At 38.6% G+C, this 15,854-nt stretch overlaps 2 protein-coding genes across 2 annotated transcripts; both read right to left on the reverse strand.

The window, feature by feature from the left end:
- Positions 1 to 753: 753 nt before the first annotated feature.
- LOC138909955 (uncharacterized) lies at positions 754 to 1,434 on the reverse strand. The gene is made up of 2 exons (XM_070201172.1): positions 1,321 to 1,434; positions 754 to 1,113 (listed from the first exon to the last, which is right to left on the reverse strand). Exons 1-2 carry the CDS (start codon positions 1,432 to 1,434, stop codon positions 754 to 756), a joined length of 474 nt encoding a protein of 157 aa, XP_070057273.1.
- Positions 1,435 to 12,633: 11,199 nt separating this feature from the next.
- LOC138909956 (uncharacterized) lies at positions 12,634 to 14,957 on the reverse strand. Its single transcript, XM_070201173.1, has 6 exons — positions 14,736 to 14,957; positions 13,806 to 14,265; positions 13,375 to 13,665; positions 13,119 to 13,251; positions 12,840 to 13,004; positions 12,634 to 12,754 (listed from the first exon to the last, which is right to left on the reverse strand). Exons 1-6 carry the CDS (start codon positions 14,955 to 14,957, stop codon positions 12,634 to 12,636), a joined length of 1,392 nt encoding a protein of 463 aa, XP_070057274.1.
- Positions 14,958 to 15,854: the final 897 nt, after the last annotated feature.

Below are 15,854 nucleotides of genomic sequence, written 5' to 3' on the forward strand. Positions count from 1 at the left end.
TTAAAAGAAGTAAGGTTTTTTGGCCGTCTCAAGTGGGTCCCAACCGAGATGTTGCGCAGTCTCACGAAAATGCGAATATCCCTCTTCTCCGATGTCGTATCAATGATTGGTTTAATGCGTTGAAAACTAAACTTATATATCTTAAATGTTGTGGGTATATCACCCCATAAATCTAAGTACATTGATAGAAAATATCATTGACATTTGACCTAAAATTTATTAAAACTTATGAACGTAAGTTGTGACGACTTTCGTCGACTTTTGTTCAACAAGTTGCTTGACTTCAAGACTTATGATACGAATATTATATGATTTAAATACCTTAAAAAAAGACTTCCTTATTATATTAAGCACCTCTAGTTTTACCCAAATATACGGGTTACAACATCCTTGATTCGTTTTACTTCTAACTTCTAATACTTATTAACCACTCTTATACACCCTTGTATCATTTTATACCAATACGATTAACTTCTTATCATCTCAAAAATAATCTCTTCTCAAATTTACATCGACTAACGTATGGCGTGATTTAATGTACACGAATATGGGTTGTAACACTCTCCCCCCCTTAGGAATATTCGTCCTCGAATGTAAGGGTTTATGGGGAGTCTAACTCATCATGGATTCTAACAAAGATTTCCAGTCGAGTTTCCCCTATAAATTGAAAACTATCCAAACTTGCAAGTAGTTAAACCAAACCTACGGCCTCAAAAGGCTATACAAAATATCATGGATATGTAATTGTTTACCTCATAGAGCCGTTTCAGCTTCCATTGCGTCCTGTGTTCCCCCGACATCCTTGTTATCTTCAATCTGGAATAGGCAAGGGTATTTAGACTTCATCTCCTCTTCCGCTTCCCATGTCATTTCTTCCGTATTGTTGTTCTCCCACAATACTTTGACGGAAGCTACATCCTTTGTTCTCAGCTTGCGGATTTGTCGATCTAATATAGCCACTGGAACATCTTCATATGATAGATCCTCCATAACTTGTACATCTTTGATAGGGATAACCCGAGAAGGGTCCCCAATACATTTTCTCAGCATAGATACATGGAATACCGGGTGGACAAATTCCAATTCGGATGGCAATTCTAACTCATAAGCAAGCTGTCCAATTCATCGAAGAATCTTGTACGACCCAATATACCGCAGACTCAGCTTACCCTTCTTCCCAAAACGCATAAAACCCTTCATCGGTGAAATCCTCAGGAAAACCCAATCACCAACCTCAAACTCCAGATCACGACATCGGACATCAGAATAAGACTTTTTCCTGCTTTGCGCCGCCCTCAGTCATTCTTGTATCACATTCACCTTCTCAATGGCTTGGTGAACCAAATCTAGCCCATATAATTCAGTTTCACCGACTTCGAACCATCCCACTGGTGATCTACATCTCCTCCTGTACAACGCTTCGTACGAGGCCATTTTAATTATTACATCCCGTATTTTTGAACATTAAGTTTCGTCCTAAGTTAATCGATGTAAGCTCGGGAATGAGATTATCTTTGAGGTTATAGGCAATCAAATTATGTTAATGCTAAAGGTTACAAGGGTCTATACCATGTTTAGTAAGTGATATGAGAATTAGAGGTTAAACGAGTGAAGAAAAATGAGTTTCGTTGAAGTTCGGAACGGGGAACAAGTTATACGCACCGTATGAAAATAAATTATATGATGCGTGATATAGAAAATCACTTTTGAGTATTGATAATGACTTGGGAAATTATTAAATAATTTTTGAAGTATGAGACAAGGACTTTTCATTCCCAGTTTTATTACTATACATGGATTTGCTATTTATTTACACTTACCATGGAAGAAAAAGGATTAAGGGGGATAGGGAATCTAATTTGTTTTTATTTCTAAGTAGGTCCCACCTAATAAATGGATATTCTAATCAATGGTATGGATAAGGAAAAGATACTTGGTAAAGGTGCTATATACATGTATGTATATTAGTATTAGTTCCTATGACTCATTCACTCTAGAGAATTATTAAATTAGGTGGAAAGTAGGCCTTACATGTACTTTACACTATTACTAAGACACAAAAAGACGTACATATATCCTAAGAAGGGGAAACAACTTGAAAGTGAGAATCTTCTTTAACTAGTAAATTTCCTTTAGAAAGTATATGTTGCAATGAATCCAAAATGGCAGCAACGAAGATATCCTTTTTGTTTAAGAAGTGAAATTATCTACTGGTGTGACTAATTAAAGGATCTTATTTTTTTCACTTATTGAGATTACGTGCGAAGGAGGCCAAGTACATCGCCTTCGATAAAGTCGACACTAAAGGTATGTAAAGGCTAACCCTCCTTTCAATTAGCATGACTAAATAGAAAGCGTACTTGACTAGCAAGGTTAAAAAAAGCATAATTGTTATAGATATTCCACTCTTATAGTCGATGGTTGTTCTATTGTTGATTGTGTTGTAAATAGTTAGATTGAGAGCTAAATAAGTACAAATTTGTTCTTAAGTTCCATAGTCCTTCATTTGATCTATTGCATAAGTGTATATGTATAGTAAAGAGTAGGCGAGTCAGCTTGTTGATAGTTGTGTTCCTTAAGTTGAATCTATTCCATATGTAATAGCATACGAGGTAGCCCTAAGGTAATTGGGATTGTTAGTTGTCCTTTCTGAGATAGGTACTCCAAGAGGGTAATTGTAAATAAGGATTAGAATACATATTTGTTACTTCTATTAGTGGCATGTATTCACTAGTCGGGCAGTTACCACCGGTTGGGCAGTTATGTATCGTTAGTTACCACCGGTTGGGCAGACACGTATTTACCACCAAGCTACGGTCGGTTGGGAAGTTATGTATCGTCAGTTACCACCGGTTGGGCAGACATATATTTACCATCGAGCTACGGCTAGTTGGGCTGTTACCACCGGTTGGGCAGTTACCACCGGTTGGGTACCATCGGTTGGGCAGGAACATATTTACCACTGAGCTACGGTCGGTCGGGCAGTTTCCAGTGATCACTTTGGCAGTTAACGTCATGAGAATGATGTAATCAGAACTATGATATTGTAGTTATATTTATATATACGAGATTGGACTTATTATATATGTTAAGGCCCTCAGCGGAAAGTCAGAGGTTACAGGTTGACTCTTATCCCTCCCAGTGATAGTATCTTATTATTATGTTTCATTTCTGCCTTACATACTCGGTATATTCTTCGTACTGACGTCCCTTTTTCCTCGGGCGCTGTTTTAATTCCACATAGGTATAGATAGACGAGGAGAGGATCCTCTATTGTAGGCTACCTCCGGATATCATATTTTGGTTGGTGAGGTCCAATTCTTCTTGGAATATTGTCGAGTTAGGGTTCTATATATGGTATTTTGTTTCATGGGAACGTCAGGGCCCTTTCCCAAATTATATACTATGATCACGTTTCCATAGAGGCTTTGCAGACAATATCCTGTGTATAGTTCTAGTTATGACATGTCAGACCATTATGACGGCTTTGCCAGCCCCCATGTATCTATGTAAATGCTTTTTGATTTAGTTATGTGAGTTAAGTTATAATATAGTTACACATATTTATATCGATTTGGCCTCTAATGGCACGTGGAAAGTCTTATAGTGAAGAAGTATAAAGTACGTGGCGCTCGGTTAAGTACGCACCGGGTGCCAGTCATAGCCTTCTGGTTTGGGTCGTGTCAAGATTGGTATCAGAGAAGGTCTGTCCTAGGGATGTCTGCAATCCGTGTCTAGTAGAGTCTTGTTTATAAATTTGTTGTGCACCGCGTTATATAAATAGGAAACTACAGGGTATTTAGGGACTGGTTACCCTTCTTTCGTGATATTGGATCTTGCAGTAGAGCAAAGTCATAAGGAATAAAATCCTTGACCTTTGACTTGTTTTATATACAGTGATGCCTGTGACCAGGAAAGCTACAACTAGTCAGAAGGGTAAAGCAGTGGCCGATGAGGGCATGATTAGAGCACCCGAGGCTAGTGAGGGCTAGAGTGAGGCCTCGAGGGGAAGTGACACCCTCACATAGTTTTACGACTCAGCCAGCACCCGAGGAGATGATGAGGAACCCCGTACCACCAGTTCCTCCACTTATTGCTCATGATGAGGATATGGATATGCGGAGTGTAGTACGATTTTTGACTAGATTGGTAGCCGCTCACGCTCAGCGCCAGGTAGGTACATGTGTTGGTTATGTCGACATGGCTATTAGCGCGAGAATTCGAGACTTCATCAACTCTGACCCTCCAGTGTTTACTGGATCTGACAATTATGAGGACCCACAGAACTTTATTGATAGGATGCAGAGGACTTTAAGGGTGATGCATGCTTCAGAGACTGAGTCAGTAGAGTTGGCCTCTTATCGATTACGGGATGTTGTGCTTCGGTGTTAAGAGACTTCGGAATTGTCCAGAGGGACAAATGCACGTCCAATGGTATGGGAAGAGTTCTCAAAGGCTTTCTTGCATCATTACTTGCCGACAGAGATTCGTCAGGTGAGGGTAGACAGGTTCTTGGCACTTATACATGGGAATATGAGTGTGCGGGAGTATAGTCTCTAGTTTGATTCCACGGCTACTCTGCTTGATAGTATGGATATTTCCCGCATCCAGTCTTATGCTCAGAATTTGGAGGATCGAAAACAAAAACAATACGAGCATCGTGATGAGGGTCAGTGTAAGAGGGCTAGGTCTAGTAGCCAACTTGAGGATTCTCGGGGACGTCCTAGGCCACCATATTCTGTTGATAGCGCCCCTTCACAGTTGCAGAGGATGCGTTATGAGGAATCTGTTTATTCTGAATTCGGTCAGGGTTTGAGGGCTTCGGGTTTTCAGAATCAGAGGGATGCAACACATATGAGGGTGCCTCTTCTGCGGTGCAGTCAATGCGGTAGAGCCCATTCTAGATGATGTCGTCAGGGATTTAATGTATACTATACCTGTGGAGACACCAGTCATTATTTGGGAGATTGTCCGATGGACAGAAGTGGGATAACTCAGCCTACCGGATCTGTAGCAGCCTCCTCTTTAGTACGTCCCATAGAGAAAGGCCCTCAGCCATCGGCCAGTAGAGGTAGAGGCAAGGGCGGAGCATCTGGCTCCGGCAATAGTCAGAACTGCATATATGCTTTGACTAGGCATCAGGATCAGGAGCAGCCAACCGATGTTAGTACAGGTATATTTACTAGTCGTGTGTGACCAAGAGTTACTATTGCATGTTGTGGCCCTTTGAGGCATTTGTATTATGTTTTCTGGCTTCGTATAGGTTGGATTTTAGTTCAGTTTATAGAGGAGACTCTGGCAAAATTTTCGCAAGTAGCTAAGAGTTAACATTCGAGGACGAATGTCCCTAAGGAGGGAAGGATGTTACATCCTGCGCTTTCAAATGTTAATTTTGTCGTAAGTTAATTGACGTAAGCTCGGGAATGAGATTATCTTTGAGGTTATAGGCGATCTAATTATGTTAATCCTAAAGGTTATAAGGGTCTACTATCATGTTTAGTAAGTGATATGAGAATTAGAGGTTAAACGAGTCAAGAAAAATGAGTTTCGTTGAAGTTCGGAATGAGGAACAAGTTATACGGATTGTATGAAATTAAATTATATTATACGTGATATAGAAAATCACTTTTGACTATTGATAATGACTTGGGAAAATATCAAATAATTTTTGAAGTATGAGACAAGGACTTTTAATTACCAATTTTATTACTCTACATGGATTTGCTATTTATTTACACTTACCATGGAAGGAAAATGATTAAGGGGGATAGAGAATCTAATTTGTTTTTATTGCTAAGTAGGTCCCACCTAATAAATGGATATTCTTATCAATGGTATGGATAAGGGAAATATACTTGGTAAAGGTGTCATATACGTGAATGTATATTAATATCACTTCCTATGACTCATTCACTCCAAAGAATAATTAAAATAGGTGGAAAATAGGCCTTACATATGTACTTTACACTACTACTAAGACACAAAAAACGTACAGATATGCTAAGAAGGGGAAACAACTTGAATGTGAGAATCTTCTTTAACTAGTAAATATACTTTAGAAAGTATATGTTGAAATGAACCAAAAATGGCACCAACGAAGATATCCTTTTTGTTTAAGAAGTGAAATTATCTACTGGTGTGACTAATTAAAGGATCTGATTTTTTTTCACTTATTGAGATTATGTGTGAAGGAGGCCAAGTTCATCACCTTCGATAAAGTCGACACTAATGGTATGTAACGTCTATCCCTCCACTCAATTGGCATGACTCAATAGAAAGCGTACTTGACTAGCGAGGTTAAAAAAAACATAATTGTTATATATATTCCACTCTTATAGTTGATGGTTGTTCTATTGTTGATTGTGTTGTAAATAGTTGGATTGAGAGCTCAATGAGTACAAATTTGTTCTTAAGTTCCATAGTCCTTCATTTGATCTATTGCGTAAGTGCATATGTATAGTAAAGAGTAGGTGAGTCAGCTTGTTGATAGTTGTGTTCCTTAAGTTGAATCTATTCCAAACTTTTAGATCTCTATTAGACGTAATAGCATACGAGGTAGCCCTAAGGTAATTGAGATTGTTAGTTGTCCTTTCTGAGATAGGTACTCTAAGGGGTTAATTATAAATAAGGATTAGAATACATATTTGTTACTTCCATTAGTCGGGCAGTTAGTAGTGGGTTGGCAGTTATGTATCGTTAGTTACCACAGGTTGGGCAGCCACGTATTTACCATCGAGTTATGGCCGGTTGGGCTGTTACCACCAGTTAGGCAGTTATGTATCGTCAGTTACCACCGGTTGGGCAGACACGTATTTCCCATCGAGCTACGGCCAATTTTGCCGTTATGTATCATTAGTTACCACCGATTGGGCAGGAACATATTTACCACTGAGCTACGGCCGGTCGGGCAGTTATCACTGATCAGTTGGGCATTTTACGTCACGAAAATGATGTAATCAGAACTATGATATTGTAATTATATTTATATATACGAGATTGGACTTATTATATATGTTATGGCCCTCAGCGGCAAGTCAGAGGTTACAGGTTGACTCTTATCACTCCCAGTGATAATATCTTATTGTTTTATTTCATTTCTGCCTTACATACTCGGTACAGTCTTTATACTAATGTCCCTGGAGTATTACCGAGTTAGGGTTCTATATATGTTATTTTATTTTATGGGAACGTTGGGCCCTGTCACGACTTATATACTATGATCACATTTCCATAGAGGCTTTGCAGATAGTATCCTGTGTATAGTTCTAGTTATGACATGTCAGTCCATCATGACGGCTTTGCCGGCCCCCATGTATCTATGTAAATGCATTTTAAGTTAGTTATGTGAGTTAAGTTATAATATCGTTACACACACACACATACACACACACACACACACTCTCTCTCTCTTTCTCTCACACACACACACAATATATATATATATATATATATATATATATATATATATATATATATATATATATATATATATATATATATCGATTTGGTCTTTAATGGCCCATGTCAAGTCTTATAGTGAAGAAGGATAAAGTATGTGGCGCTCGGTTGAGTACGCACCGGGTGCCAGTCATAGCCCTCTGGTTTGGGTCGTAACATTAATACTGGAATGGTAGTTATTATTGTAGGCAAATTCTATGAGTGACATATGGTCATCCCAATTACCCTTGAAATCTAGAACACATGCTCGTAGCATATCTTCGAGTGTGTGAATGGTACGTTTAGCCTGTCTGCGGATGGAATGCAGTGCTGAGATTTACTTGTGTGTCTAAATCCTTCTGAAACGACCTCCAAAAGTTAGCCGTAAACTGAGATCCTCGGTCTGATATAATAGATATCGGCACACCATGAAGCCTAACAATCTCCTTGATATATAGCCTCACATAATCTTCAGCCGTGTCAGTTGTCTTAACTGGCAGAAAATGGGCATATTTTGTAAGTCGATCAACTATCACCCAGATGGAGTCAAACTTATGATAAGAGCGAGATAATCCAATAATAAAGTCCATATTGATCTCCTCCCATTTCCATGTCACAATATCTATATTCTGAATTAGTCCACCGGGTTTCTGATGCTCGATCTTTACTTGTTGACAATTAAGACACTGGGCTACAAATTTTGCAATAACCTTCTTCATGTTGTCCCACCAATATAGCTCCTTAATGTCATGATACATCTTTGTCGATCCGGGATGGATGGAATATCAGGACTGATGAATCTCAATCATAATCCTTTCTCGCAGCCCTGCCACATTAGGCACACATAATTGGCCCTGGTATCTTACTGCCCCATCTTCTTCGATCTCGAAAGCCGTAATCTTATATTGCCGAATGCCCCCTCTCAATTGTACTAAGTCAGGGTCTTCATATTGTCATGCTTTTACCTCGGCTACCAAAGACGATTCTGCCGTATTCTGTACAGTAACACCTCCGTCATCAGAGACTAACAATCTGATTCTCATTTTGGCCAGCTGATGAAGCTCTTTAGTCAACCCTCTTCTGCCTGCCTCAATGTGTACTAAGCTTCCCATTGACTTATGACTGAGAGCGTCTACCACAATATTGGCTTTACCGGGATGGTACAATATCTCAACATTGTAGTCTTTCAGTAATTCAAGCCACCTAGGCTGCCTCAAATTCAACTCCTTCTGCTTGAAGCCACCTACACTGCCCCAAATTCAACTCCTTCTGCTTGAAGATTTATTATAAACTCTTGTGATCTGTGTAGATGTCAACATGAATGCCATATAAGCAGTGCCGCCATATCTTCAAAGCATATATTACTTCAGCCAATTCCAAATCATGAGTCGGGTAATTCTTTTTATGTTTCTTCAATTGTCTTGATGCATAAGCAATCACCTTCCCACGTTGAATCAATACGCACCCCAAACCTATACCCGAGGCATCACAATATACCACATAACCTTTTGTTCCTTTTGGGAGAGTGAGCATTTTTGCGGATGTCAATTGATTCTTCAGCTCCTGAAAACTATGTTCACAAGCGTCAGACCACCGGAACTTGGTATCTTTCTGTGTTAACTTAGTCAATGGTGCTGATATAGAGGAAAACCCTTATATAAATCGCCTATAATATCCTTCTAGCCCCAGGAAGATAAGGACTTCTGATGGCGTTGTAGGTCTCGGCCCATTCTTCACTGCATCGATCTTCTGAGTGCCGACACTAATACACTCGCCAGATATCACATGGCCAAGGAATGCTACTGAGTTCAGCCAGAATTCACATTTAGAGAGCTTAGCATATACCTTACGATCCTGAAGGGTCTGTAATACTATCTACAAGTGGCCCACATGTTCCACCTCCGAACGAGAATACACAAGAATGTCATCAATGAATAGGATCAAGAACACATCAAGATAGGGTCTGAATACATGACGAGCTAAAAACACAACTCACAATTATGCTTGCTAGTCGAATATAGTATAGAAAATATCGTATCTACATGGATTGGATTTAAACAGTGTTTTCATAGCCTCTAGTTTAATTGCTATTCAAGATGATCGCCAATTTAGATTTGTGTGATTAAAACTAAAATTAACTAAAAGTATAAACTATTGGCTAATGAAAATCGCCACAAAAGTAAGCAAAGACAATATCAATGGGAGAAAATAGGGGTTGATTGAATAGGTGTAAGATACTTGTTCGGGAATTAAGTCTAGTCTATTCACTTCTACGGTTCAAGTGAAACTCTCGAATTCACTCTATTTTGTTCAAATATTCAGTAGAAACTCCTCTCTCAATTAAGTCTCAACCTTACGATATGAACTAAGTTAAGCTTGGTGAAGATATGCAAGAATTCGTAGTGGATTGATCCTGAGGAGAACCTCTTTTGATTATCCTTCTAACTAGATCTAAACATTAATTCAACTAGTCTCTTTCGATTACTAACAAGAATTAATGAATTCAACCAATAAGATAATGCAAAACATCACAAATTATGACTCTTTCGATTACATAAACATGTGAATATATATGCAACAATAAAAATACCCAAAATAATTCAATACATAAAAACTAGAGTTAATATCCACAAACAATTCTCAAAATACCAAATCCATCAATCCCTAAGGAAGAATTACTCCATGGATATGGAGAAAATCATCACAATTAAGTTTAAGTCAAAGGAAAACATAAAACATCCAAACCCTTGTCTTGAGTGAGGATGAATGGTAAAATCCTTGTGCTCTTGATTCTCCCTCTTCTCTTTAGCTTCCTTAGGTGTAAATTCTGTCAAAAGTCCTCAAAATACCATTTTTTCATGTATATATACCAAGTAGGGTCGGGCCCAAACAAATACACCTTCTCATATGCGAAATAGGATACTTTTTTTCGGACAGGACGTGCACGGCTGCCCACTTGGAAGTGTGCCCACGCACTTGGCCGCGCACTTTTCACCCTTATCTGCCTCATATGCGCGTCCAATGCATGGCAAGTGCGCGACCGCGCACGTGGGTGGCGTTATGCTGGGAATGTGAGACAACATAAAACATGAAAGTTGTAGCCCTGTTAAATAGATTTCCAATGATATATTGTAGAGCCCAAACAGAGTTCCGAGCGAAAGGTTATGTACATGTTTCTAGACACTGCACAATATACCTGCTCGATTCTTCGTTTCGTTCCACTATCATCCGTTGATCCCCGAACACGATCCCGACTTAATCCTTGGGCTTTTACTCAAACTTCAAAGATCCCAAATAGCTTGAATTCATTCCATAATATCTACATAGATCAGAATCACTCATACAAGGCATAAAACACACAATTAGTGCAAAACACTAGCGATTAAAGCTCCAACTCAATTAAAGTGCAGTAAATTAGAGTGTAATAATCGATAAAACATGAGATTATCACCTTCCATCAACACCCCATACTTAAACCATTGCTCGTCCTCGAGCAATCAAACTACACTTCATAATGATACGACCTTTTTTAAACAATTATCATAGCTCATCATACCAAGAATATTTAAAATAGGCTAAGCACAATAATGTAACATCTTCACCTCAAGAATTGACTCACATGCACCACGCATTATTCACAACTTACTCACTTACTCTAACATAGAGGTCAACGACATTACCTTTCCTTCATGAATCAAGTGCCCTCACTCAACAAAAGAGAGTAGTTCTACACACAATGAAAATTAAGAACAATCAGGACTCAAGATAGAAAGAATTCACTCACTCTCAGAAATAACATTCATATGCCACAAAAGATGAACCATAAGCTTGCCCGTAGTGTACTACTCTACTAATTGAGCTCATTCAGTCAAGGATCAAGTAGGACTTTAATTGGTTGTAATGTAGGCTGCGGGACGGGTAGGATATATTTGGATATAAGAGTGACTATACCTCCCTAAGCACTTTAATACATACCATTTCATTCAAAACCCCACACTTATGTCAAACCAATACTCCACCTTAACATCAATATACATTAACTCCCAACTTCTTTAAGCACAATTACATCAAGAGTTACCACTTATCAAAGATCAATTTTCACAAACATACAACTACATAAATTTTTATTTTTATTTTTCAATTCAAGTGGATCTTACCTTTTCAATTCAGTGCACCTTCTTCCTTATTTCAATAGTTCCACTCAAAAGCCAAACCAACCACCCCACACTTCAACTTTTACAAAGTTCATACAATTTCAAGTGCTCAAGAGAGGTAAATGGTTCAAATAAATGGTCAATTCAAACAAATGGGTAAGGCTTGTAATGTGATTGCCAAAGAAATAAGATTACAGGCTCAACAGGGTTAACTATGATACATAACAAGTTGGTGGGTAAACTATATAGCTAGCTCAACAAAGAAATGCCTATATCACTTCCAAGACTGAACAAAACTACTATTTTGCTTTGCAAACACACGAGGCAAGTTCTAGACATCAAATACAAGGCACAAAATACACCAAACCTCACACACACATGGCACATAACTCACTTAAGATTGTCAAAGCAGTTAAGCAAAGTTAAGATTATACAATTTAAGGCACTTATACAAGAGTCAAAAACTGAGCCTAAGCGTCACAACTAAAGCATTCATTATTCTCAAGGTATGATCAAGTCAAGAGATATTGCATCCATTTCAAATCATAGCACAAGGTTTTCCTACTTCTAAAAACAAAAATCTGACTACACCCGATTCAAACAAAACCCTTGGAAAAGAACCGCGACACAAAGAAAAACCAAGGAGGAATTAATACACTAACTACAAAAGAAAATCTTTTTGTCTTTTTCTTTCAACTTAATTCCCTCAAGAACCCCGTCAAATGATATACATCGTCGGGAAAAATCAAAAAATTTAAAGTTTTTTGTTTTTTTTCAATTTTTTCTATCTCTAACTACTAAAATTAACAAAAACTAAAATACATATACATACAACATACAAATACCCCCTACCCCACACTTTAAGTTGTGTCATGTCCCTATGACACACAATTAAAAAGCATAAGGTAAAGGAAACTTCCTTGAATTTTCAGTCGGGGTCTGAGTCGAAATCGGGCTCCATTCCACGTGCCCGAACTAGTGCACACATTCATGCTGACAGCTTCTTCTCAGCCTTCTTGGGGTACACCCCGCACTTATCTTTCTAAATCACTGGATCCTTCTCTTTTGAACTCTTCAGTTTCCACTCAACATTTGCAGCTGGCTTCTTCCTTTTCACTCCAGTTGCTACATTCATCTCAAAAGTCACTGTCTCCTCACCCACTCTAACCATGAGTTTTCTATCATGTATATCCAGTATAGCTCTACCTATTGCTAAAAAAGGTCTTCCTAGGATGAGGGGGGACCTACTTGTTCTCCTCCATATTCACCACTATGAAATCTATAGGAAATACGAACTTATCCACCCGCACCAAAACATCTTCTACTATCCCCTCGGATGTTATAGTCGTTTGGTCTGCCAGCTGCAAATATATTGGCACCGACCTTATCTCTCCAATCTCCTTCTCCAGTTTCCTGTAAATAGACAATGGCATTAGATTAATTGAGGCACCAGAGTCACATAAAGATTTATCAAAGTTAAGAGTGCCTAAAGAGCAAGGTATCGTAAAACTCTATGGATCTCCACACTTTTGTGGGAGTTTGTTTTGCAATATTGCACTGCAATGCTCTGTAAGTTTGACCACTGAGGTCTCTTCTATCTTCCTCTTCTTTGTAAAGATCTCCTTCAATAACTTTGCGTAAGTTGGCATTTGTGAGAGAACTTCCGTGAATGGCAAATTAACATTAACATGTCTCAAAATCTCTCAAATTGCTTATCCAGCTTTTCTCTATAGAGCTTTTGGAGAAAAGGTAAAGGTGCTTTCTCTCTTCATTGGATTCCTACCTTCTTGAAGTTTCCTCCTTTTTCTTTTTTTTTTTCCAGCTCCCTTCTTGCCTTTCTTCTTCTCAGTCTTTTTATCATCAGCTTCAATTTTCAGCTCCTTCCCACTTTCTTTTTGAGGCGCAACTTCTTTTTGAATTGGAGTGGGATATTTCAACACTTGTCTGCTTCTCAAGGTCACAACATTTACCGTTTCTTTGGAATTCTTTTCAGTATTAGCTGGCAGAGTACCTGGGATTCTCTCGGATAATATAGTTGCAATTTGTCCCACTTGTATCTCCAAACTTCGCAAGCCTGCCCAAGTTCTTTAATAGCTGCACCATGAGCATCTAATCTCTCATCTGTCTTGACAATGAATGACTTCATCAGATCTTTTAACTTAGACTGAATTGGCTGTTGAGGCTAAAACTGCAGCCTCTGCTGATTCACAAAACCAGGAGCTCCTTGAAATCTGGAGTTATTTTGTTGCCATGCATTTGCTGTACCCCCGGGTGAACTCCATGAAAAACTGGGGTGCTTCTGACCCATTGCATTGAAGTTGTAATTATCAACAATATTAACTTCCTCGATCGAGGCTTGACACTCATGAGTAGGGTATCCTCTTTCACATATGTCACATACTGCAGGAGGGTCACTGTGTATTGAAGCTAAAGTTAAATTCCTTATTTCCTTTGCCATGGCATCAAGCTGTACCTGCACAGATGTGTTAGCGTCAACTTGGTGAACACCAGTCGTTCTTCTTCTTTCAGCAACTTCAGAGGGCCACTTATTTGCATCCTCAGACAACGCATCTAGAATAGTGACTATCTCCTCTGGAGTCTTTTTCATCAATGGACCTCCAGCTGCGTTGCTCAATATTCTACGTGAAGTTGGTATCAATCCATCCCAAAAATCCTATAGTTGCATCCAGAATTCTATTCCACTATGCTGACTCACTTACGCACTATTTCTTTGAACCTCTCCCAAGCTTCAAACACCGTTTCTGTCTCATTCTAGCAGAAGTTGTGGATTTCCCTTCTAAACTTTCCCGTCTTAGCCGATGAGAAATGTTTGTCAAGAAATTTTCTGGTAATCTCATCCTATGTTCTAATCAATCTATTAAGCAAGCTTAGAAGCAAGTGCTTTGCATCATCTTTGAGAGTGAGGGGGAATGCCCTTAAGTAGACTGCATCTTGTGACACACCATTATATTAGAAGGTGTTCATAATCTCCTCGAAGTCCATCAGATGATTGTTTGGATCTTCGTTCATCTTTTCTCTAAAAATACAACTGTTTTGGAGGGTTTGAAGTAACCCCTGATTTAACTCAAAATTATTAGCTGCAATAGGAGGTATTCTCATACTCGATAAGCCTTGGTTGTAGACCGGTCTAGCATAATCACCAAGTGGTCTTCCGACACCGGGAGCTATATTTCCGAATTGGTATGCACCCACAGGTCGATTCTGTGCAATTCTTCGAGCCCTCTCCTCCTCATAGACAAGTTGTGCATTTCGAAGAGCTGTCTCCTCCGCATCTCGTGCAACTTTTTCTCTTTGCTGGGCTGCCTCTCTTATAGCCAAATCAACATTATCCTCATCTCCCACCATAACTTCTTTGGTTAAGGATTGCCCAACCTTCTCTGTATTCGCCGGGAGATTTATTTCTTTCCTCAGCTATCATAGTTTCTTTTCAATTTCTGGCTCGTATGGTAGCAATTCCTTCCCAGAAGATCGGGTCATGCACCAATCTAACCTGCAGCCTGCACATAGTCAAGGAACACCAAACGTAAAAAGAAAAAATACAAAATAAAAAGAAAATTTCCTGAATTAGCACTATAAACTATTTCCAACACTATTGATTGCTAATCCCTGGCAACGATGCCAAAATTTGACGATCAAAAAATACAACACAAAATTATGCTCGCTAGTCGAATATAGTATAGAAAATATCGTATCCATAGGGATTGGATTTAAACAGTGTTTTCGTAGCTTCTAGTTTAATTTCTATCCAAGATGATCGCCAATTTAGATTTGTGTGATTAAAACTAAAATTAACTAAAAGTCTAAACTATTGGCTAATGACAATCGCAACAAAAGTAAGCAAAGCGATATCAATGGGAGAAAATAGGGGTTGATTGGATAGGTGTAAGATACTTGTTCGGGAATTAACTCTAGTTGATTCACTTCTAAGGTTCAAGTGAGTCTCTCGAATTCACTCTATTATGTTCAAACATTCAGTAGAAACTCCTCTCTCGATTAAGTCTCAACCTTACGATATGAACTAAGTTAAGCTTGGTGAAGATATGTAAGAATTCGTAGTGGATTGATCCTTAGGAGAACCTCTTTCGATTATCCTCCTAACTAGGTATAAACATTAATTCAACTAGCCTCTTTCGATTACTAACAAGAATCAATGAATTCAACCAATAAGATAATGCAAAACATAAAAAATTATGCCTCTTTCGATTACATAAACATGTGAATATATATGCAACAATAAAAATA

Source organism: Nicotiana tomentosiformis, chromosome 4, assembly GCF_000390325.3.
Source record: "Nicotiana tomentosiformis chromosome 4, ASM39032v3, whole genome shotgun sequence".
Classification (NCBI taxonomy): Eukaryota; Viridiplantae; Streptophyta; class Magnoliopsida; order Solanales; family Solanaceae; genus Nicotiana; species Nicotiana tomentosiformis.